Source organism: Protopterus annectens, chromosome 2.part1, assembly GCF_019279795.1.
Source record: "Protopterus annectens isolate FY-2018-M chromosome 2.part1, PAN1.0, whole genome shotgun sequence".
NCBI classification, from domain to species: Eukaryota; Metazoa; Chordata; order Ceratodontiformes; family Protopteridae; genus Protopterus; species Protopterus annectens.
In genome coordinates this window covers 62,777,424-62,801,455 of record NC_056729.1, presented here as the reverse complement: position 1 = coordinate 62,801,455, position 24,032 = coordinate 62,777,424, and the positions used below count along the sequence as shown (strand labels likewise).

Sequence of the window (24,032 nt, the reverse complement as noted above, 5' to 3'; positions counted from 1 at the left end):
TATTACTATATCTGCCCAAATCTCTAACACCTCTCAAAAACAGCTTCAAAATAAGATCTCATCCGCACAGATATCGAAGTTGTATTTCATATCAAGTTACTTAGGATTGCAATTGATGATCAACTGAAATTTGATCTTCATATACAAAATTGTATTTAAAAAAGAACATCAAAAACTCAGTATGCTCTACAAATCCAAAACATTCCTCACCATCTTCTCCAGAGGCACACTGACAAACATATACGTTTTACCTTTTCTACTGCATTCCTCACCAGTTCTTACCAATATTCATATCTCCCTCATAACAAAATTAGAACTAGGTTATAACAAGGCCACTAGATTTGCAACCAGTTTGTCATATAAAAGTCATCACTGCTCTGCGGTGAAAACATTAAACTAGCTTGAATTGTCCAATTACCTCAAGTACATTCAACTTCTACTTGCCCACAAAATGATATCTAATCCTTTCTACTACCTGTCCATCAATAACATCCTTAAACAGTACCTTCTTGACTGTCCACTTTGCTCTTCTGAGAAACTGCTTCTTGAACCCAATAAATAAGTCATAATGTATACATAGGTTCATAGATTAGTACTAAGCTAACTGCCCTTGCGAGCCATTTTAAGCCTGACTAATAATCCCTTGTGAGACTCAAACCCTGCACCTTGTGTTTGCAAGGCAAACACCTTAACCATTAGGCCACCCTCCCAACAAAATAATCAGCCCTTGCAAGTCTCAAACCCAGGACTCTGCACACTATAACCAAAGCGATTTACCACTAAGCCATTTGAGATACTCCTGCATAACAGCCAAAACTTGGAACAAGGCTTCTATGGACATTAGAATGACCCCTACAAGTCCCATTTTAAGCATACTCTTAAAGAATACATTTGCAGTTCCTGGCTCTCTACTTGCCTTTCTCCAGGTTACGCTGATCCATTTAGTTTCCTCTCCCTATATTCTTTCTCTTACACTCTCTCTTCCCTTTTTCTTCCATACTCCTTCCTCCTTGCAATATACTAAACACTCACTATCTCTCTTATTCCTGTCATTGCCTACCCTTATCTCTCTGTTATTTCCTTCTATATCACCATCATCTTTAAACATTCTTTTACCCTCTTCTTCTCTACCTTCTTTTGATGTATTCTTCTTACTGATCAATTTCTGTTTCTGCACCTCCTGTACATTATTACTTTATCTTTCTCCATAATATTCAAATATATTTAAATAATTATTTATACATATGTATATTTTTGCCTGTCTCTGATGTAATCATGCTTTTCTTTTATTGATCTCATCTGTATAACTTATTGTGACTTCTTATACTACTTGTATGGTTCCAAGATCATATATATATATATATATATATATATATATATATATATATATATATATATATATATATATATATATACCGTTTGTATTATGCCTTATAGAGTTCTTCTTGGGTCTCCACTGAAAAGGGATTTATGCCCAGTTGGACTTTCCTAGTAACCAAAAGTCAACTAAATACAAATAAATATAAGGATATAAATAGAAATGGCCAAAGAGCATTATATTATAGAACAGACACCTGAAAATATTAGAGAATTACAACACAGCACAATTTATGTCAGGGCACTGATATTAAGAAATTATAAAATTGTTTCACCACTCATTCAAACTGAGAGTTCCAAAAAGAAACTAGTTGGAATCTTCTCTGCAACTCCCACTGAAACTAAGAGATCCAAAAACAAATCAGCTGCAGTCGTCTCCAGGAGTAATAGATGGATAGGTAATGATCTGTAATGAAGTCAGATGGTGAAAACAGCTAAAACATACTCAAACTACAAGAAATAATCAGAAAAAGAAGAGAACATAAGTAGATAAACAAATGCCATTCTCAAAACAATGCATAGGAAATGGAGCAGAAATGTTTCCAAGTTTAATATAACAGGACTACCAGGGGGTAATTCAAAGCATAAGAACATTTCATCCACAGACTATTTATATTCAACTTGGGAAGGCTGTAAAGCAGTGAGGGTGAAATGAGCAGTATAAAACAAATCACAGATGCTAGGAAATGCATACCAAATTTTAAAAGGAAGTGCAGATATAGCTGGCTATAACATACAAAGAGAAAAACACACATAAATATAAGAACCTTAAAAGATCATCTAAAATACTAAAAGATAAATGAAAATATTCAGTAAAACTAGCTACTGGGAAACTTTCCAAAAGAAAACATGTAATCGGAGAACAGATAGCCAAGACAAAAGTTTGCAGGTGCATAAAATGTCTTAAGACATCTATTGCAAGATATATAGTGGTACAAAGTATATTGATTTAATAAAGAAGAAAAGAAACAAACAGGAAGAGATGTAAAGATGGGACCTTCAAGTCCAAGATCCCATAAAAAATATGGGAGTAGTATTTAAGGAGATTCCATCATGGCTAAAATAGATAATGCTAACAAGGGGATAACCAAATACCTGCAAAACAATGCAATGTTGTCTAACAGATTTATGGGAAGCCAGACAGGAATTAGCGAAGGAGAGGAAATAAAAAGTGAAACTATTATATACTAATAAAGATAAATCAGAACAAAAAGAGAAAATGGGAAGAAAAGGGACTGTCAAAAAGTCATACGCATAGGTTCAAAGGTTCACAGGTTCAAAGGTTCATAGGTGGGTACTAGGCGATCTGCCCAAAGGCATTTATAGGCCTAGCCAGAACGTGTTGGCTTTTGCCACCCCCTTAGATTAGTTCCCTGTGCCTCTGTCCAACAGAGCCACTGCAGTGATCCCCGGGGTAAACTTTCTGTTTCCCATCCACTCATCAAGGTTTCTTTTGAACAGGGTTAGTGAGGAGCTTTGCCTAATGTAGATTGGAATCTTGTTCCAAAGCATGGGAAGTCTCTGGGACAGGAATCTATCCCTCCAGCACGTCCTATTTATTGTTGTGGTGAGGTTTAGATCCCTAGAGCGTGTGGCTTGAGGGGATAAGGTTTTCTTTAGGTGGAGCATGTCCATCACTTTTGAGTTGAACATGGCCTTGTATGTCAGGCAGAGATCACCTCTGAGTAGGCGGTATGCAACCGAGTACAGCTGGAGTTTCTTCAGTCGAGCTGCATAGGGCATATGTTTGAGGCAAACAATTGCTGGTCTAAGGAGGTAATAAGGTCAATGTCCCAAACAAAAACAACAAGCAGAAGAAAGAAAAAAAGGAAACGACAAACATGAACAGTCCATTAAATAACTGAGAGAAAGGTTAGATGAATTTAAAACACAAATACAAGCTTGAAATTTTTTGTACAATATGAACAGTCAATTCCATTCAGCACAAGAAAGAACTGTCTCTGTGGCATCCTTAAAATATGGTACAGTGGCCAACCACATACCTAGGACTGGATAAGCTCTGTCAGGAGGACTACTTAGTAGTTACTGGAGCTGCAGTAAGTATCACAAAACGAAAAATGAAATGTTCCTAAATGTACTGTTATTCAGGGATTGGGTGAAGAAGTAGTTAGAGAAGCTGTAAGGACAGCTGTTTCATTTCAAATAAGAGAAATTTGTTTGCATACTTTATAGATCACTACCAAAGGATAAAATAGCATCCTAAGAACTGATATAATAAAAGGCAGAGCATTTATTACATATTTGTGTAATGAAGAAATCTAAAAAGGGGACCAGACTTCTGCAGCTGGACACATAATTTCAGACAGTGTGTGGATCTAGTACACCTATTATGGCAGCATAAACAAGTTATAACTATACATTGTAAAGAGTGTAGTGTAGTACAAGATTTTTGGCTATAATTAAAAAAAAACACATCCCCACTTGCCCTAATTGCCCAATATGGGGTGGTCAATTAGTGTGAATGGCAAGAAAATGTAATTCAGAGACAGGTATGGCCACAATGAATAAGACCTTGTTTTCATCTCATTACCATGTCACTGATTAAGCAATTTCTCTCACTTGACTCCAAGTATGTAAATATTGTAAATATCACAGTATTTCTATTGTCTGCACAGCACGTTTTTTTTACCTCATTTAACTAAAACATCTGCATGCTAACTGCCCCCCCTTCTAATGTAAAAACACAAGAAACCTCAGATCTTTATATTACAGACAGTTGATCATGCTGCGCTGAATGGAAATACATGTAAACTGTGTTCTCTATTATCTGTTAACTGTGTTTTATGATGTACATTTTATGCATTTTGCATTTCCTGACTGTATGAATTTTATACATGTATTTTACCTTTAACATTATGTAGCCTTTATTGTATTGTATTGCTTATGGAGCTTTTCACCCCGGGCCTCCACTGAAAATGGGCACGTTCTGGCCCAGTGGACTTCCCTGGTAATCAAACTGAAAATAAATAAATAATGTCTCTGAACCAAGCACAAGAGCTGTCAGCCCTGACCATGCTAGTGCCCCCAAATTGCCCATACATTGTATTAGCAAAGGTATTCCCCCTACACACACACCCACACACATGCACACACACACACACACACACACACACGCACACGCACACACACACACACACACACACACACACACACACACACACACACACACACACACACACACACACACACACACACACACACACACACACACACAGTCTCAGACAATAAAGCCACCCACCATACTAGATCACACTCATAGGAGAACCAGCCATACTCTCATATGCAGAAAGCGACATATACACACATACACACACACACACACACACACACACACACACACACACACACACACACACACACACACACGCACACACAGTCCCAGACAATGAAGCACCATACTAGATCACACTCATAGGATAACCAGCCATACTCTCATATGCAGAAAGCGATATATATACACACATACACACACACACACACACACACACACACACACATACACACACACACACACACACACACACACACACACACACACACACAGTCCCAGACAATGAAGCCACCCACCATACTAGATCACACTCATAGGAGAACCAGCCATACTCTCATATGCAGAAAGCGACATATACACACATACACACACACACACACACACACACACACACACACACACACACACACACACACACACACACACACACACACACACATATACACACTCAGCATCCACTCTTCTAAAATCCTCTGACATTAAAAAAAGGGCACCAACTATATCAGTATGTAGACCAGATTACCTCTTCTAGAGCTGCAGATTGACAGAGCACATGGGATGTTTGCCCTAGTCTGCCAATCTAGGAAGATGCAGAGATCAAATGCAGACATAGAAAGCAAAAGGAACTGTTCCTAACAAAGCTCTGACAGAAAGGGATTGCACTGAAGCTGGGAGAGGTTAGAACTGATATTGATAATTATCACTCCAAGCAAACTAGAGCCAAAATAAATACATTAATTCCTGCATTAAAGAAATGTAGGCAACTGGGTTTGAAATTTAAGTTGATCTATCTAGCAGCACTGGAAGTATTTCATTGTGCTGGAATTTCTACTTATTTGTATCCTAATTGGGCTGTTGAGGAACTGAATTCAAAATGTTGGAGAATTAACTAACTCATCCATCAGAGATGAAACACAATCACCAAAAGACTTGGTTTCTTCCAGTGGAGTAATTTTTTTTATTTATTTATCCTTTGTTGACCAGACTAGTAGCTTCTTTCCAGGGTAGACCTGAGGTGGTATTGAAACTACTAGGGTAAATTGACCAGGGCATCGGGAAACATCCCCTACTCTTTTCAATAGGTGCTGCGGGATCTTTTACATCCATCTGAGCTACCACCAACTCAAGCAGATGGGACCTCAATTTAACATCTCATCAGAAGGATAATGGATGAATCCCTGGGAAGCCTTTCCCTGTACTTCCTTACCTGTACTAGGATGCCAGGCAGATAGAGAAATCTTACTATACCAAACCAGTAGTTAGTGTGACCCAGTAGATCTTCCCACAAAGTGAACAGATAGTGATCAATATAGATGAGTAGTATGAAGGATGCAATATCTCTGAAGAGAACAATGAACAAGTCTGACTGTTGCTTAGTTTCGGATCACTCACTTCAATAGCTGTGTCAAGATTTTAAAATGACCACTTTCCTTTTATTTTCCCTTGATTCTGAACTGTATCCTTCTTTACCATTTTCTCGTATAAGCCTTCTGATTTCCTCCCATTCAGTTGTGACTCCTGGATTCATAGTTGACACTTTAATGCTTTTTGAAGCTGTATACAGAGGACTAAGTCATCAAATTACAAATGTCTGCACTAAATGCCTTCTTGGTGGAAGACCCAGATGCAGCCACTTATCAAGTGCAGTGGATTTTAACTCTAGTATTTGTCAGTGGGTACCAGGCTGTCTGGTGACAAAATATAATGCAGCTGAAATCCACTTATTAGGTCTCTCTGCCTGTCAACTGCAAACTCAGCCTTCCTTGAGGCAAAGTGATTAACAACTAGTAATTTTTGTTAACTCAAAACACTCAGTTCAGGTACCATCTCACCTATCACAGTATGCCCATGGTATGAAAGCCCTCTTGCCCCAATTCCTGCTGCCATAAGGAAAACCATATAATAAACTGGTTAAGAGAAAACTCCAAAACCACTGTCAGGAAGAAGCATTGATTCATTTTGAGGAAGACAGTATCTTTCTGAAAGAATTGGAATGGTTCCATACTCATAACAGCCTGCAGCTCAAAGATCTGATACTCATAAATAATGACCCCTAGAATAAGTATTTTTCAAGAGATGAACTTCATTGCCACAAATAGAAAGACTGAATATAGTTAGGGTAAGCTAGCCTACCATGAACTTCAGACCCCACGGAGGGGAGCATTCATCAATGAAGGAACAAGTTTCAACACTCTTCTGAGGTCAGAACTGCTTGACCAGACAGTGCTGTGATGCAGCTTTTGTCTTCGGAAGGTCATGATGCAGGTCATGATATACTAAAATACATGACATAAGCATCTTGACAGTGGAATAGCTGAGACCTAGATAATACAAATATATATGATAAGTCATAAACACCAAAAAAGTAACTGACAAGACAGATCAGTGTACCACTCCAATTATAAGCATAGGCCTGGTGAGAGGACGGCTTCCTGGTGGACTTGGTTCCCTGTGAAACCTTGTGAGTCAAGTCATGAAGTACAGCCAGCTATCCACCATACACGAAGGACAATCCTAGCTGGGATCAAAAGTCTCTTCTGTAGTGTTAGGCCCCTTAAGACCTGAGACCCTGCCCTTGTTTACCAGCAATGCATGATGATGATCATGAAGCTTGATTTTTTTTTCTGGACCCTCTAGACGTGTCACTGGGGATGGTGAAAAGGTATGCAGGGCACTCAAATGCCATGCCGTCTTCCCTTGTCCTGCTGCACCGAGTGCATCAAGAGGACGACTGCCATTTTCTGAATCGCAAATAGGTCAATTTCAGTAGTGATCAACTTTTGGAAGACTGTGACAAGACATAGCCTCTGAATCCTGTGCTCTATTACATAACTGAAGTCCCTGCTCAGAGTGTAAGTCAACATGTTCAGTTCCCCAGGGATGTAAAATACTGAGAAAAGGATAACCCTGTTAATAGTCCAGTGGCAAAGAGGCATCACTTTTCTGCACAGGGTACATGATGTTATGCCACTTTGCTGGCTTAGACAGCATACAATGGGCATTTATTTTTTTCTAAATGAATGAAGTGAAGCCCAGAAGCAGCTATGTCTCCAAGGTCCACAGGCCAGAAGTATTGCTCTGAAATCCATCTGGTTGATGGAGATGCCCACTTTAAGATGTGACCACACTCTCAGTGCAAAGTAAAAACATAAGTGGGCTCCCCAACCTGCAGATAAAGCACTTGTTATCAAGATCTGGGCTGTATCCTCCAGTTTAGTCTCCAGCAATAATAGCACAACACCATCAACATGAGCAAATGGTGGTTCTAAAGTCACTGACACTTCACAATCGAATGCAGAACCCACATCCTCATGTCTGAAAATAGTAGCCTGAAGACTGTGGCCACCATCAAGACCACCAGGCACAGCATAGTCGACTCCTCAACCCAGACCTTACTTCTCACCCAGAAGGCCATGAACGTGACCTCCTAAGCACTCTGCAAGGATAGGCATGACCAGCACTGGATAGTGTTCAGCTGCACCTTGATAAAGGACTTTCTCTAAGCTGGAGACAGAGGGTACTTTTTACAACTTATGTTGATCCACAGGGCCTGCGCCCATGGGAGGACCTAAACCAGGGACACTTCCAGGAATTCCCTAGACAGGGCTACAGAGAGTCAGTTGTTCAGGTAAGAGGGCACCTAGATGCTCTTTTTCTATAAGCACTTTGGTGAAGACTTTGTACTGAAGGCAAACAAAATGGTAACAGTTTGCTCTAGAATTGCTATCCAGCCAAAGCAAAATGGAGGAGTCTCTTTCGTGGACCACAGATGCTGATATGCTAAAAGGCATCCACCATATTCAGTAATACCAGTCTGGCTCCTTGCAGAGGTAAGGACACAAAGACATGCAACATGACTGTCCAAACCTGCAAGTATCAGATGTGCTATTTGAATTCATTGAGGTTCAGAGTGGGATACAAAAATTACCCAGCTAGAAACAGGATATGAATGGAGTAGAAGTTCCCATCCTTCTTACTGAAGTGGGACAGTCTCAACACCTTTGAGCAGCAGAGTTTGGGACTCCAGGACCACCACTGACAGGGACTGATCTGACAGTGTGGCTCCTTCTTGAAGAGAATCCATGAACTCTATGACTAAAAGTGATGATGTCTAGACCCCAATAGTCACTTGCAGTGACCCTCTAAGCCAAGGAAATGTCAGAAGATCAATCCCCCCAACACACACACATGCACACAGGCAGCCCAAGACCATACTACAGAGTGTTATGAACTCACTGAGTGGATTCGGCACTCATCATGGGAACTGGAGGATATAAGACTGCCTGATATTTGACAGTCTTTCTTGGACATCTAATGGAAATGCTGCACATTCATAAATCAAATGGTATAAGAAGCAGTAGCTCTAGGGAACTCACACTAGTATGTGACATCAGCAGGACTTACTGGAGACACTGATCTGTCTCACAGAGATTACCTCTCCTCTAGAACAAACTTCCAATTCAAGTGAAACAGGGCCCCTCGCTGACCCTATTTAAGCATCATTTGGATGACTGGATGGGAAACTGCAAATTCACCCTAGGTGTTTCACATGTATCCCTCTTGGAAAGGGGCAGTAGTTGTTGACTTAGTTCCACTTAATACTTTGATATTCTTGGGAACAGGGGTTGTACTTGGCTAGGCATGTAAGGGCCCTAGGGCTATTAGCCTAGTAACCTCCTATGATTCTATGATCCTATGAGGCTTCTCTCTTCTGTGACTGGCATGGTGTATCAGAAGAAGGGGTAGATATGGCCAGAGGCAGCTCATAGAGGCCTTCCACAGAGGTAAGGACCTTCTTCTTCCTCAGGTCATCATGAACTAATCTCTGAGCAAGCAGGTTGAAAAGTATGTCCCAATGAAGTGAGCATTGCAGGCTTAATTCTGAATTCCTCTTTAATGAAGGAAAGCCTATCCATTCCATCCGACACAGGCACACAGTCAAGCCTGTAGCAAAGGCCAAACTGTCAGTTTAAAGGTAAGCAAGATGCATGGTATCCCCCCAAAGAAGCTGAATACAATTGATCACAAAAGTGTTCCTTGATTCCCAAATGCCAAAAGATGCTCCAGCTTCTCTGCAGCCTGACACTTGTGGTGCTTCTGGGACATGGATAGGTGTGATGATTAGCCGAGTGCTTGAAGATCCAAAATTTCAAAATACTATACCATTTTGCTGCATCTATTCAATGTTCTGGACTCCTTGCCCAGTGACAAGACAGTGGAATGCTGTGGCTCTCAGGACCAAAGGAGGACGAAAGAGATCACACAATAGTCACTACTGGGATGCTTAGTGATATGGTCTGCTCTCTTAGGCAGTAAAAAGGCCATCAGCTTTTTTTCAGGGCTGACAGTACAGGTATGGTCTGTTATTTTAACATTTTTAGTTACCAGAATCAAGGAAGGAATTACTCGGGGCTTTTCAAGGTTCTTTTCCAAAGACTCCATTGTCATTTGGAGCAACAAGCCAGTCCAAGATGCACCTCATAAAACCTGAAACCATTCCCAAAGGAGCAGAGAAGTGGAGGGAATTGTTTTCATTAGGTATGTCAGTCTCAGAAACAGAGGCACTAGACTCCAAATAAGAGGCAGTTGATGAGGGAACAACATAGCCATAACTGCTTGTGATCATGAGTTTGTAGGAAGGGAATAATATAACAGACTGGTTCTAGACATCAGTGGAATTGGAATCAGTGCTGCAGTGCATACTGACCACAGGAGTCACAAGGTGGGGAAAAGGTCATGCTGGGGCTGATATAGATTCCAGAACTAGCTCTTTTTATGTCATCCTGCACTTACATCTCAATCTTCCAAGATACAGGTGACAACTGTTCGTTGTCCATAGTCTGAGGTATGAATTCCAGTGTGGCCTACTTGGGTGGACTCACCTCATCTGGGGAGATGCTGACTCATGCAGTCATGGGACCAATCCCAGGAAGAGAGTTCCATGTCCCAAGCAACTCTCGATCCATGAATGTTTGCTTTGCCAAGGGTTCCAGTCAATTGTCTAATGATAGAGTAATGCAGGAACCTCATGATGTAAATCCCCACAGTGGGGTCTGAGGGTTTGCTTCCCCCATCCCCCAAATTTTTCATCTAAGATTAATTACTTGTTCTGACTCATATCCTCAGTACTGTGGAGTGAGACCAATACCTGAAGAAAAAAAAGATGCTGTCTGGACAATAGACTTAACTTAAGGAGATTCAGTCCTGGACCTGCCTTAAGTATTTGCCCTTGGTCCAGTACTACAAGTAATGGCTGAAGCTGCAACATGGACATTCCTGCTAGTCTCCTTATGAAGAACTACTGACCACTGATATCTTGACAAAGTAAGCTAAAAGCATATGTCCTTTGAAATCAAAAAGGCATGATGACCCTTTCACACTTGAAGTAGTTATTAATACTATGCCCTTCCCAAGGCAATATAAGCAGTTCCATTAAGGGGTATATCTAGTAATATCACAGAGGCATTTATTATAACTCAGATTAGGCATGTGAACACAACATTTTACAAAAATACCAAGAATCAAGACCTAAGCTGTACAGTCAGCAAGAAAGTGATGGCAGGCTATGGAGATTAGTATTTTTATGCATCAAGTGTGTTACTTTGTGTGCATCAGTTAGGAGTACTTACATCCCAGAGCATAAGACTTTGCTAAAAAAGTGCAAAATTCTGATCAGTGGGGAAGTATTATCCAATCTAAACCCATCACATAGAATTTTTATTGTTTGATGCTGTTTTTCATTTTCAATTGTGCAGCTATGAAGAGGTATTTTTTGCACACCAATGCATTCTGTCATAGTATTCTGTGACTGGACTGGAACTAGAATCTATTTATGTCATGAGTAAGAAGACAAGTTTCAGAGATGTCTCTTTTCTTCTTAGTTGTAGTGACACCAGAACTGATTATCAATATTGGAAGGAAATACGGATACAGTTCCCTGCACTGGTGGAGCAAAGCCCCACATATAAATTATTTTTTTTAAATATTTCCTGATTTTTGGTATATTTCAGTGAAAATGTTGCAAAGATTTACTGTGTATGATTAGTCACATTTTTTATATGTTTTGGGTGATTATCTTATCCCAATCAGTACTCATGGTATATGAATATTGGGGGGAGGGTTTGGTATAATGGTTAAGGCCTGTACCTCACATATACAGGGTACAGGGTTTGATTCTGACCTCTAGTTATTGGCTAAGCAATACAATGCAAATTGGTAGCCTAGCATTTACCTATGACTCTATGGTCATTATCTGTTCATCAGAGCAATTACCAGTAAAGGGGGCAGCTGCCCCAGGAGCAAACTGTTATGTGGTACAATTAGAAAGTGTCAGTGTTGCAGAAATACAGCACCAGCATTGCTTTATGAAGCATAAAATAATTATTATACTGCATTTATAATCATAACAGACTGAAGAACTGAAAATTGCAGCATGCTGTTTGTACATTCATAGCAAGCAGCTTGCTAAATATTTCACTGCATAATGGTAACCATTTGAAATGTCTGGAACCATTGGAGTGAATCCCAAAATATAGAGACTGAATGGCTGAAAGATCATACATAGTCCAGGATGACATTTCTCGGAATATTTCCTTTTTTCCAAGGTATGGTGATCTTGCAGTTGGTATATATAAGGTCAGCGGTGTGGAGATGCTGGGGGGCTTGCCCTCCTGCAAAAAGAAGTTTAAAAGATAAGAGCGATTTTCAAAATGTGCTCTGCTCCTTTTTTTCAGTGTGCCAGCACTCAGCATTTCGAATGGCGACATTTCAATAGGGAGCCCTGCAAAATATGCGAGTTAATCAAGCTCTAATTAACAAAAGCCCTGCCACAGGTCTCTCCATGTCTGATGAAACTAAGACACTGTGACATGTGATTTAAGATTTAAGTATCATTTTTTGCATTAACATTTCACGTAGAATCTTGTATTAAATATTGTACTTTTCATCTCCAGCTGCTTCTTTATACATATTTTTAGATTTCACACTACCTTTTTATAGGCTTGAAACAACATTAATTTGACATGATGGAGTATGAATTTATCTTGCCTTAGTGATAACAAATCATTTGACTTGTGCACTTGAAAGAGAATATTTGGTGACACTGTATATTTTAAATATGTTTGCTCTTATTTATGACACCTCGTGTGTTGACTTACTTAAATAGTTTTTAACACATATGCAATTCTGTATGGTTGGCACCAATTATAGGCCTCACTTTGTAACTTAGCTTTCAAACAAATTTTGTATTCATACTAGGTATGTATCTCTTTCGTGAAAAGACACTAAATTGATCCAGTGATGTAAACTTTTAACCTGGGGGGCTTGACTGCTATATTGGATAAGGGATGAATGGCTTTAAACAAATATTACCTTGTGTTTTTCTGCTGGATTTTCTGTCCATATCTAATGTATTGCCAGTTAAGAAGGACATGCATGGAACAGATTAGCTTTGCAACAGCAGTTTAATCTACAGAAATTGTAATCCTGAACATTGCCACAATGGCAAGCCATTGGCATGTGTTACCACTGACCCAGGTTCATAAGTGAGAGGGGAAGCATTATGAGGCTGGTGTTCAGTTTTCCTTCCTTAGTAAGGATGAAAAGGGGACAAGTCTAGGACAGCACAAGGTAATAGACATGGGCAGTTCTTCAGCAGAATTTGGACGCAATACAACATTACAAGGTTGGAGTCAAAGGTGTAGCATGTAGATGTATGCAGACATAATAAGTGACATGCTGCATGTTTATGACCATGACATGGGAATCTACATATATATATATATATATATATATATATATATATATATATATATATATATATATATATATATATATATATATGATGTCTAATGGATCCTGCCAGCTCTGCATACCTAGCCTTCTGTTACGCAGCTCTGATGACTTATACCATAACAAATCACCTTCTCAGCTGAGCAATCCTGACCACTTACCAGTGGAATATATAAGGTATGGCACAGCAGTAGCAAGAAGGAAGAAAAGGAAGGGAACAGAAAACTGGACAATACTGGAATGGTCTACAAGCCAACTTGGAGTATATCAGAAAACCAAGCCTCCAAAAGTAGCCAGTTGCATTCATTGTTTGCAGGAACATTTACATTGATAGGATTATGCTTTGTCTGTTGTTGATCAGACTTTTTTCCTTGGATACTTTTTTTATTTTATATATTTGTTAACACATCAGATACAGGTGTGCCTTTTCAGGGATGACCTGGGAGCAGCGTCTGGTTAGTGACTTGCTTAGAGTCATACAGCAGATAAATAAAGATGGAAGGATTCAAAATCCTATGCCCTTAGTTAAGCAGCTCATTAACAGTTGTAAGCCTTAATCCACTGTGCTAACTGGCAGATGATAGCCGTCAATTTAACTAGATATATCTATAGCTCTAGCTACATTTATATCTATCTATACACCTATGTCAATAGCTAATCTATAACTATATATATGCAGAGTATTTCCAGCATGGGAAAGCCACAGAAAAAGCATATAACTTTTCATTTACAGTTATGATGAAAAATTGGAAGGGTTATGAGACATTTAATTTCTTAAGAGAAAATGGTGATGCAAAGTGAGAAAGGCATATAAGGAAGATGCTGAAGTGGGAAACATTACATTTTTGTGCAATGGGTAATGAATCATAGAAATAAATGAAAGATTCGATAGTGATATAATAAGCTTTTAGCTTGTGCGGGATAGATATTAGAGGTAATTTGCTCCAAATTAGCACTTTTTTGTCATCACTGCCTCTCATCATCTTTCACTCTCTCTCACATACATACATATAAACACACACACACACACACACACACACACACACACACACACACACACACACACACACACTATTTTCCTCTTCTTTGTATCTGGCTGTATGCACCAATCAGAAGCACTATGTAGCATCAAATGAGACTATCCGTTTTCTTTCCTCTGTAGTGTTTCTTTTGGATAAAGATAACCAAGGCAGCTAAGGGCATGCAGATGATAGAGGAGACAATGATGCACCCAATGACAGCTTCAGCTCCAGCAGGATAATCCTTGGTAACTAACTGGCCCTGCAAGAGAAATTCACAGTAACTATAATGTGGGTACTGCAGGTTCATTTCCTGTGTTGTTACATCATTATAAGGCTGTATAGTATTTCACAAAAATCAAATCAGTTCAAGAATTCTAAAAAAAGAATGAATTATTACATAGTATAAAGGGAAAATGCAAAACAATTAATTCCTAATCCCAGCAACACAATATAGCAGCTCTTTCCTTTCAGCTTCAACTGCAGCTTCACATTTATTCAAGCACTTAAGCCCAATCACATTCTAAATAAAAAAATTACAAGTAGGTTAAGAACACAGAGACATAAAATAAGACAAATCAGTAAAAATAAGATTATATAAAGCTACATAAAAATGATGAACAATGGTTTACATAAGAGCAATGTGACCAATATTTGATGGTCAGGAATATTCAGTGGGTTAAAGCCTATCTTCAGTGAAGACCCAGGGAAAAAAACTTTACAGTAAGAAACACAACTTTTCCCCGGGGTTCTCATTCTATGTTCAAGGACCATAAATGCAATCAATACTTCTAACAGGGAAAATTTAAGCAGAGCCATAGCCCTGTGCAGCCTCCCAAGTTGGCACCCCACTCAACTCTATGTTGAGGCACTGAACAAATGGCCTCTGTCTCTAAAGATTCTGCTTTCCTGTTTTGTTTCCCATTTCTATTGCTTATTTCTTTGTTAATTGTAGCAAAATCCACTAATTACAACTATAACAAGCAGGTTGCTACAGCCTAGCCAAATGCCACAGATATGGAGTGGTGAAGCACATCAAACCCAACTGCAAGGACAGCATCATCATTGACTTCTGAATGCTGGTACTGTTGATCAAGCCCTCTCATGCCGTGGGTCGGGCACAGATGCTTCCTTCACCCCACGGTAGCTATGCTTCTAAATTTAAGAGCTGTCTTTATGAAATATATATATTAACTCTGAAATTGCTATATCTTAGAGTATTTCCTCTTCTCTGAGATACAGTGATCTTAGAGTACTGTGGTTGTAGGCATACAGTTACCTGTGTCAGGGGTGGAAGAAGGCTTGTCCTCTGAAAAAAATGCTTTTTAAGTGTAACAGTAAGTTCTACACTTCAGTGATATGCTCTGAGAATTTTATTTACTTTTTCAGAGTTTCAGAACTTCCATCAAAGAGACTCAAAATTCTGATAAGGTGCTAGTTTACTAGATTGGAATAGTTGCCTTATATAAAAGAGATGAGTTACACATAGTAAAACAGCAAACCTGTAACTCTGAAAAATTGAGTCAAAGACATTTCAAATGAAGTTATTTTGTATAATTTATGTACATCTGATGTTAGCAGTCATTACGGGCAGTGATTTAGGAATGACACTTGTTTTACCAGAGCTGGATCATGGTTAAATTGGACCCTAAACAGGATAATGGGATCAGCCCCTCCATGCCAGGTGCAGAGGAGTCCATTGTCAATTGAAAAAGCCGGTACAGCTGATTGAAAATCAGCTCATCTAACTGTACTGGCTTTTTTACAATGAAATTGTGGTACATTCAGGATCAGGAAATGTACCCTTTCCCCACTGTAATGCAAAATTGGTATATATAATTTGTGGCAATATGGAGATAGCAGGAGGCTTGTGCTCCTTCACCCCAGAATAAGCATTGAGATTTACTGTATTTTTGATCCTTTGCAGATTGATGTTTTTCTACTTTGATGATTAGGGTTTAATCATTGTTGAACCAACATTTTTTGATGGACAGTTATGCTTTCTCCCAGCCATACCAATATCCCATTATTTGAATGCCTCTTCCCAATTACCATAAAATGCTGTTCAAACCTGTCAGTATGCATACTGTTTTCTTCCATATTTTTATGGTGATCACAGAGATTGAGATTTAATTCAAAACTTTTATTTCAAATTTTATACCAAAACTCCTAACAAGTCATTTGCTAAATAAAACAAAAAAAACTCTCACATTGAAAACAAACTTAATGCAGGCAACAGAAAACTGCCATTCCCTTGAAACTCACCTTTATGGAAAGTTCTTCAGGAAAACCATTAAACTGTAAGAAATGTGCTGGGAGTCATAGTCAAATAGCATACAATGAAGCACTTGCTAGTAGCTATGTGAAGGATGCTGAGATTCAAAAGATGATGTGTAACATATTTGCTAACAGTCTGGGACAGTCCACTGAACACAAGTGTCCCATTTCATGGACAATCCAGGAGTATTGTCTGGTGACATGTTTTGGTCAGAGTCACACAGAAAACAAATGAAGGCTGAGGGAATTAAACCTTGCACTACAAGAAAGAGCTCGTTAACAGCTCTAGCCTTAATCATCCGCATTAACTGCCATTCAAGTTCTGCTGTAGCTCAACACAGTGCATTTCACACTCACATGCCAGCAAATAATATGCTAAATTAAACATGTATTCACAGTCAAAATATTAATATTAAACAATGCTGTCCAGTTTATTCACAACCAATAAGAAACACACTGGCAACAGTCAACAAAATAAACCAAGGATCTTACCCAAAGAAAATGGCTTAGTTAATGATGCCCCTATTTATTACAATCAATTCCTTTCTTTACACCACAACTTTTCTGGGATGCAGGAACCAAGTATTTGCATGTGCGCACACACACACACACACACACACACACACACACACACACACACACACACACACACACACACACACACACACACACACAAACCCCCGCCCAGATGTGATAATCAGTTACTGACTCATACATGTTTCTGTACACCTCAGATGGTTATTTGAGATCAGATGAATGAAATAAACAAATAATGACCTAGAAATGTATTTTAGTTAACTGTTGTGAGAAAAATACAATGCAACCCATTGTACTGCCATGCCCTCCTAACCTCTTAGCTCAAGAATCAGAGACAAAGATCTGAAACTGGGAGCAAATTTTAAATATTGCTTTTATATACTTAGAAAGTTGCTAGTATAACAGTTTTTATAATCACAAACTTTTCCTGCAGGATATTAAGCATGAAAGTTTTGTTTGTGATCTATTGACTGCAGTCCACATCATATTTGTAAGAAAACCACAAATTTACAAGGAACAAACCACAAATATGAGGCAAATTTGGGGACAGTTCAGAATTATGCCATCTTTGTATGCATACACCCATTCATATACATACATGCGTGCACATGCACACACACACACGCACACACACACACACACACACACACACACACACACACACACACACACACACACACGACCATAAATTGCAGCCACTTGTGTGACTAGATACCTCAGATATCTGCTTCAATCAAATAAATGAATAAATAGATAAATAATGGCCTAACTCACAAACAGATTCTAAACATTTTTTATATACCTAATTGCTAAAATAACATATTTTAAATATTATTTTAGCTACTTGTTAATCAGGTAAACCCACTACACAAAGGGTCCCTTTTCAGGGACAACCCAGGTAGTTACTCAGCATCACACAGTAGACAAATAGAGGTGAAAAATCAAAGTCATACTTTTGACTGACTATAGGAGGTAGTTTATTAACAGCTCAGAGTCTTATGAGCCAGACAACAGTAATTCATTTGAAAAGTTAGCAGAACATCAGGTGTTGTATGGAATGCATGCTCTGGACAATAAGAACTATAAAACTCCAGTGACTGGTGTGAAGACTGGTAGAGATGGGTGAAGGCTGCCAGCCTAGCCAAATAGAATTTGATACATAATTCTGGTATTTGTAAATATAAATATAAAATACAGGCTTGTTTCTTAAATGAAAGAAAACACTGTAAAATGTTGAACTTCAAGGTTGTAGCAACATTGCCATCTGCTGTAAGGAAAATTAAGTCAAGCATTTCAAATCTTTCTTTTGAAATTAAAATTATATACTTTGATCTAGATAGTGGTGTCGAAGAGGCTAGCTGAACACATTCTTTCTATTGTTTTAACTTAAGGAATAATTACTAGAGTGTACATGTGAAATGTCTTTTATTGTTGTAGTTTCCTGAGCAGGTGTTAGATTGTTAAATAATGTAGCCTGTTGGCCTGGGAACTCCAGACTAAGTGTCAAAATGATGTAATGTGTATACTGGGAAAACCTAAGTGTCAAAATGATGTAATCTGGGAGGGTCCAGCAGAAATGTTTCTTAGTGATTTTAAAAACTATTGTCAGAGAGAGGCTGTAAGCATTTTGATCTTGGACATCTAACTTAGCACTGCCTGTTGTCTTAAGTAAGTTATCTTAGAAGTATGTTTTCTTGTAGAAATAGTTAGGACTATAAATATTAGACTAAGTGTTTTTCTGTTATGTCAGAACTGTACTACTGAATTATTTTAAGTTTCTGTGTGATCTCTGAACTCTCAAATAACACTGTGGAGTAGTAGTATTGCCTTGTTTTTCTAGTATTTATTATTAAATATTTTTAAAACCTCTAAACTGTGGTTGGTTTATGTAGAGATAATTTAAGCTCTAGAGTACATTGCATGCTTATAAGTGATCTTGTACTAAGCCCTTCCAATAAGCCTTAAGACTGTTTAGTCACACTTACCAATTGGATAATAATATTGCACAGTAATAATTGAACACCCTTTTAAGGGCCTTTGGGTAGCTGATAATTATTAGCTGGTGGCGGCAGTAATTACTAATGTATAGTCTGGGTAAAGGGGCACAGCTGGAGAATCTGTGTCAGCCTTTCCCAGGAGTGTCTGTGAAGTTGTATAAATACTTATCTCTAAGTGTGTGTGTGTCAACTACTTGCGCAGGGACACGAAGTACTGGTTGGACAGAGAAGGTACTGGAGGTTAGCTTGCCAGCTAGGCTGAGATCAGGACCCTATAGCTGTGCCAGTGAGGAGTCTTATTGGGGACCTGGAAAGCAGGGGAGCAACCAGCCCCAGACTGACTCTGATCTCTGAGTGCACTTAAGGGAAATTGTACTTTACTGCATGTATTTGTCATCCTTTCTCCTATATGAGATGCCCTCTCTGGTGCTAGTGGTGAGGATTGAGGCTCCTTGATTGCTGGGCCAAGGCACGGGCATCACAACTGGCATTATTGACTCACTGCAGTCCTCAGTGATTTACCAGAAAATGAAGAAGTTAATGAGGGACATGGCAAAAATCTGAGTCAAAATCTGAGACAATCTTTTAATTCACTTAAAAAGTTAGCAGATCAATAGGTATTGCATAGGCATGCATATAGTGAACAAGCACTATAAAACTTTAATGACTGGCATTATTGACTGTAATACTCAGTGATTTACCAGAAAATCAAACATTTCATGAGAGACAACAAAATATGACAAAATATCAGAAGCATCCAGCAGAACTGGGAACAATAAGAAACAGGCAATTCTAATTCAATTAAAAAGTTAATAGAAGAATAAGTTTTGGACTGGCATGCATTTTGTGATTAATATGAGCTATGAAACTCTAACAGTGATGACTGGCATTATTGGCTGACAGTAATCCTTAATGATTTACCAAAATTCTGAATGAAGGCAAAAATATGAATGAAAGTCAAGAACATTTTACAAAACTGGGGGCTGAGCCCTCACAAGTACTCACTCACCTGCACGCTAGCACGCATTCACACACACACACACACACACACACACACACACACACACACACACACACATCAGAATATCAGGATCAGCATTGTATGTCAGCAAGACAATGATTGGAGAGCAAATGCTTGTGATATGACAAGTGTTGCTACAAGGCCTCTGTATCATCTTTGACCAGAAAATAGAGATATGCTTACACTCCAAAATACTTAGATGCTGACTGACAGTAGCCATATGACATGGCATCTCATAATGTTATATATACTTGGTTATTCACAGACATAGGATACATAAAATGCAAGGATTCTAAATGAGGGTATATTAATGTTGTGATGTTAATTGAATTAAAATTGAAGCCTTATATTTTACAGCATGCATGTGGCATAGATTCATAGATGGTCCAAAGCCACTAACCATTCTCTCCTTAATAATGCCCTCCCTCAGACAGCACCTTCATTCTCCAGGAGGGCCATAACAGTCATCCCTGGAGTAAATGTTTGGATACACATCTAGTCATATAGTTTATGTTTAAGGGAAGATAGTGATACAATGTTTAACATACAAGAAACGTTTATTCCAGTGGTTTGGGGGGATACTGTGTTATAAACCCCTCCCTTCGTCATGTTTTATTTCTTGGTGAGGATTTAGGTCTTTGGTTCTAATATTGGTGGATATATTGGAATTTCAAACAAAGTGAAAGGTTCAGGAAAATTGGATTTCTAATGGTGCAGTAAGTGAAACAGAGATTTCCTCTCAAAAATCTCTAACACACTGAATAAAGGGATAGATCTTCCAGCTTTTCTTGGTAGCTGAGATATTTTAGACATGTGGTATTCTTTGTTAGGAACCTTTGGAGTCTTTCTGTTTGTTTGATATGTTTAGTGAGATACAACCCAAAGGGGACATTGCACTTAATTATTGACCTGATCGATACTGAGTATAGGGGAGTGATTGCCTCCTTAGAATTTGATAATATTCCTTTGGTAATTATAATGTTGCACTAACTAAAATGATTTCTTGACAACTGTTATTACATTATGGTCAAAAGAGAAAAAGTTATCCACCTTAACACTTTGGCCCCTAACCTACATTTTCTTTTTGTAGAGGTATGTTGTCTAAACATAATGATGAGAGGAGGGGATGTCTAGCAAAAAAAATGATACAATACTTTTTAGCTTTAAGTTTGAAATCATTTTTAGTACATCAAGAGTTTACTAGGGAAAGTTCATTCTGGAAGGTTTGGGTGTCATAAAGTGACTTATCAACAATCCCCAGTTTGCAATTATCTGCAGACTTTGTTTGCCTGAGGTCTTGACTATCTGCCTGGAGATCTGACAGTTAAATACCAAAAAGGAAAGGTCCCTGCACTGAGCCCAACAGGATACCACTAGCCACTTATGTACCTTCTGATGAGGTTCCTGTAACTTGCACTGTGTGGGTTCTGTCTTTCATTAAGTTTTCAGCATTTAGCTTTTGTATGATATTTTGTATGATGCCAGCATGAGAAATGGTGTCAAAGGCCTTAGCCAGGTCAGGATGTGTCACCATCTACAGCCTCCTTAACCCTTCTGAAGAAATTTACCAAATTAAATAGACAGGATTTACCAAATTAAATAGACAGGATTAACTCTTCACAAAACCATACTGTTGGTGGCCAGTCTAATAAGACTATTGATATCACAGTTACAATATGTTCCATGGTTTTGCAGATGAGGCTTGTAAGACTGATAGATCTGCAATTGGCCAGGTAAGTTGTAAGGCCACCCTTATGAAGTGACATCACCTCTGTTGTAGGGACAAAACTGGTAAGTAAACATAAGTTAAACATTTTGAGGAGTGCATCTACAAGGTTATGTTTAACATTATTAATTAAGCAGCTAGGTATATTGTCAGGTCCCGTGGAGGAAATATTTTTGGTCGTGGTTAGCAGGAACTGATCTTTAGTGATGAATGAGGGAGTAAGAAATTCAGGTATTTCGAGACTTTGAATAAAAGCCTCAAGGAGAATCAGGCACTAAATTTCTTTGCAAGGATATTAGCAATGACAGTTGATTCAGCATAGGAGGCCTCGTTATGTAAAAGTTCGGAGGTATGTAACCAAAGTCTCTCACAGTGTTTCATACAGCTGTTAATTCACTATCCTATGTGATATTTATAATACTTATATTCTAAATGAAAATATTTTTTATGCTGGCCATTAATTGAATAAAAATATACAGCCTTAATTTTTATAGCTGACACATGATACGATGCCTCACACAGTTTCATTTGATTCCTGATATGCAGTCCAATAAAATGATTTATAAAGAACTTATTTTCTGAATGAAATAATTTTAATGTTGAACCATTATCTGAATGAAGACTCCAACTTAAAGTGTGTAAAGCTACTTTACCTTTTAGACCACAACCATAGCATGTTCTGTGTGTGAGAAAGACAGAGAGAGAGAGAGAGAGAGAGAGAGAGAGAGAAGGAGGGAGGGAGATAAACAAGAGTGAGAGAGATATTTTATGGATTGCAAAAAGGACTTTGTCCAATGAGACCAGAGTGCTGGTGTCAGCAAGCCATGCCCATTTGATGTAATCTACAGAACATGTAAAATCCAGCAGAGGAGAAGATGGTCAGAGAGGCAGCATCCTCAGAGTACCATGCCTGTAATACCTGTGTTGCTGTTTTTGCCCTTTTTTCTGCAGAAATCTGCACTTTCATAACATGCTTTATTCGGTTAATAGGCAGGCATCCATAATAGATTCTTTGATTCATAAATGAGCCCTGCACTTCTGTGCAGTGTTAATAATCAAGGGGCTCATTTTACCACCTTTCTCACAGCTATGCAGACATGTATTAGTAACATTGTCTGCGGATCAGCCACACCCTGTGCATAAAAGCTATGAGTACTATAGTTAGTTCCACACTATGTGCTACATTTCTGTAAATCCATCCAGTCTTCCAAAGTAGACTGAAAAAAAAGAAGGCAAGTGCAACATGGTGAGTAAACTTTTCCTGTGATTTATACAACAGCAATTCGGTTTTTTAGACACTATCACTTAAAAGAAAGCTGAAATGTGAACATGCAAGTGTGTTATTATACTATGATTTTGAATATATGTCTAAACAATGTATTTTTATTTATTTATTTTACATTTGTTGACTGGGCTAGTCTAGCTGGATTCATGTCCATTTTCAGTAGAAGCCCGGGGAGAAAAGCTCCAAGAAACATACAGAATTAATATATAAAGTCATAACAGATCAAGCAAAAAAAAAAAGCTATTGATAAATAAAAACATTAGTTTTTAAAAAGTACAAAATACGATACTCATAGTGAGCATAACATGAGCAGTAGGCAGCAAAGGGTAATGTACAACAGAGGGTACAGTATACATATATACATAATTTTTATTTGCAATAACATGGAATATTGATTCTTTAATGGTAAGATTATAAAGATGTAGAGTGATGATTAGTGTAAAGGAAAAAGTTAGTTAGGGTTAGTACAGGAGCATAACCAGTGTGTATTGAGAAATAGTTTTAGATTCCTTTTAAAAAGTGAGAGAGAAGTCTGAGTTGTGAGTTCAGTGGGTAGTAGATTCCATAGTTTTCCAACAGTGTTAGAGAACAGGGAGTCACCTGCTGAGTTGTTGGATCTGGAAGTATTGATCAGCAGTTTGTTTGAGGAGCGTTAGCTCTTGAGATTATTGTAAGGTGTAATGAGGCTAGAGAGTACTGGAGTGTTGCTAG

The 24,032-nt window shown here is 38.5% G+C and overlaps 1 protein-coding gene across 1 annotated transcript in view; it reads right to left on the bottom strand.

Annotated features, from left to right (window-relative positions):
* Positions 1-13,491: 13,491 nt before the first annotated feature.
* LOC122793970 (sodium- and chloride-dependent transporter XTRP3-like) overlaps positions 13,492-24,032 on the bottom strand; it is a 438,952-nt gene continuing 428,411 nt past the window's right edge. The window contains exon 11 of the mRNA XM_044062027.1: positions 13,492-14,740. Within this exon, the coding sequence (XP_043917962.1) occupies positions 14,588-14,740 (153 nt within the window). The 3' untranslated portion in view covers positions 13,492-14,587. The remainder of the gene's footprint in view (positions 14,741-24,032) is intronic.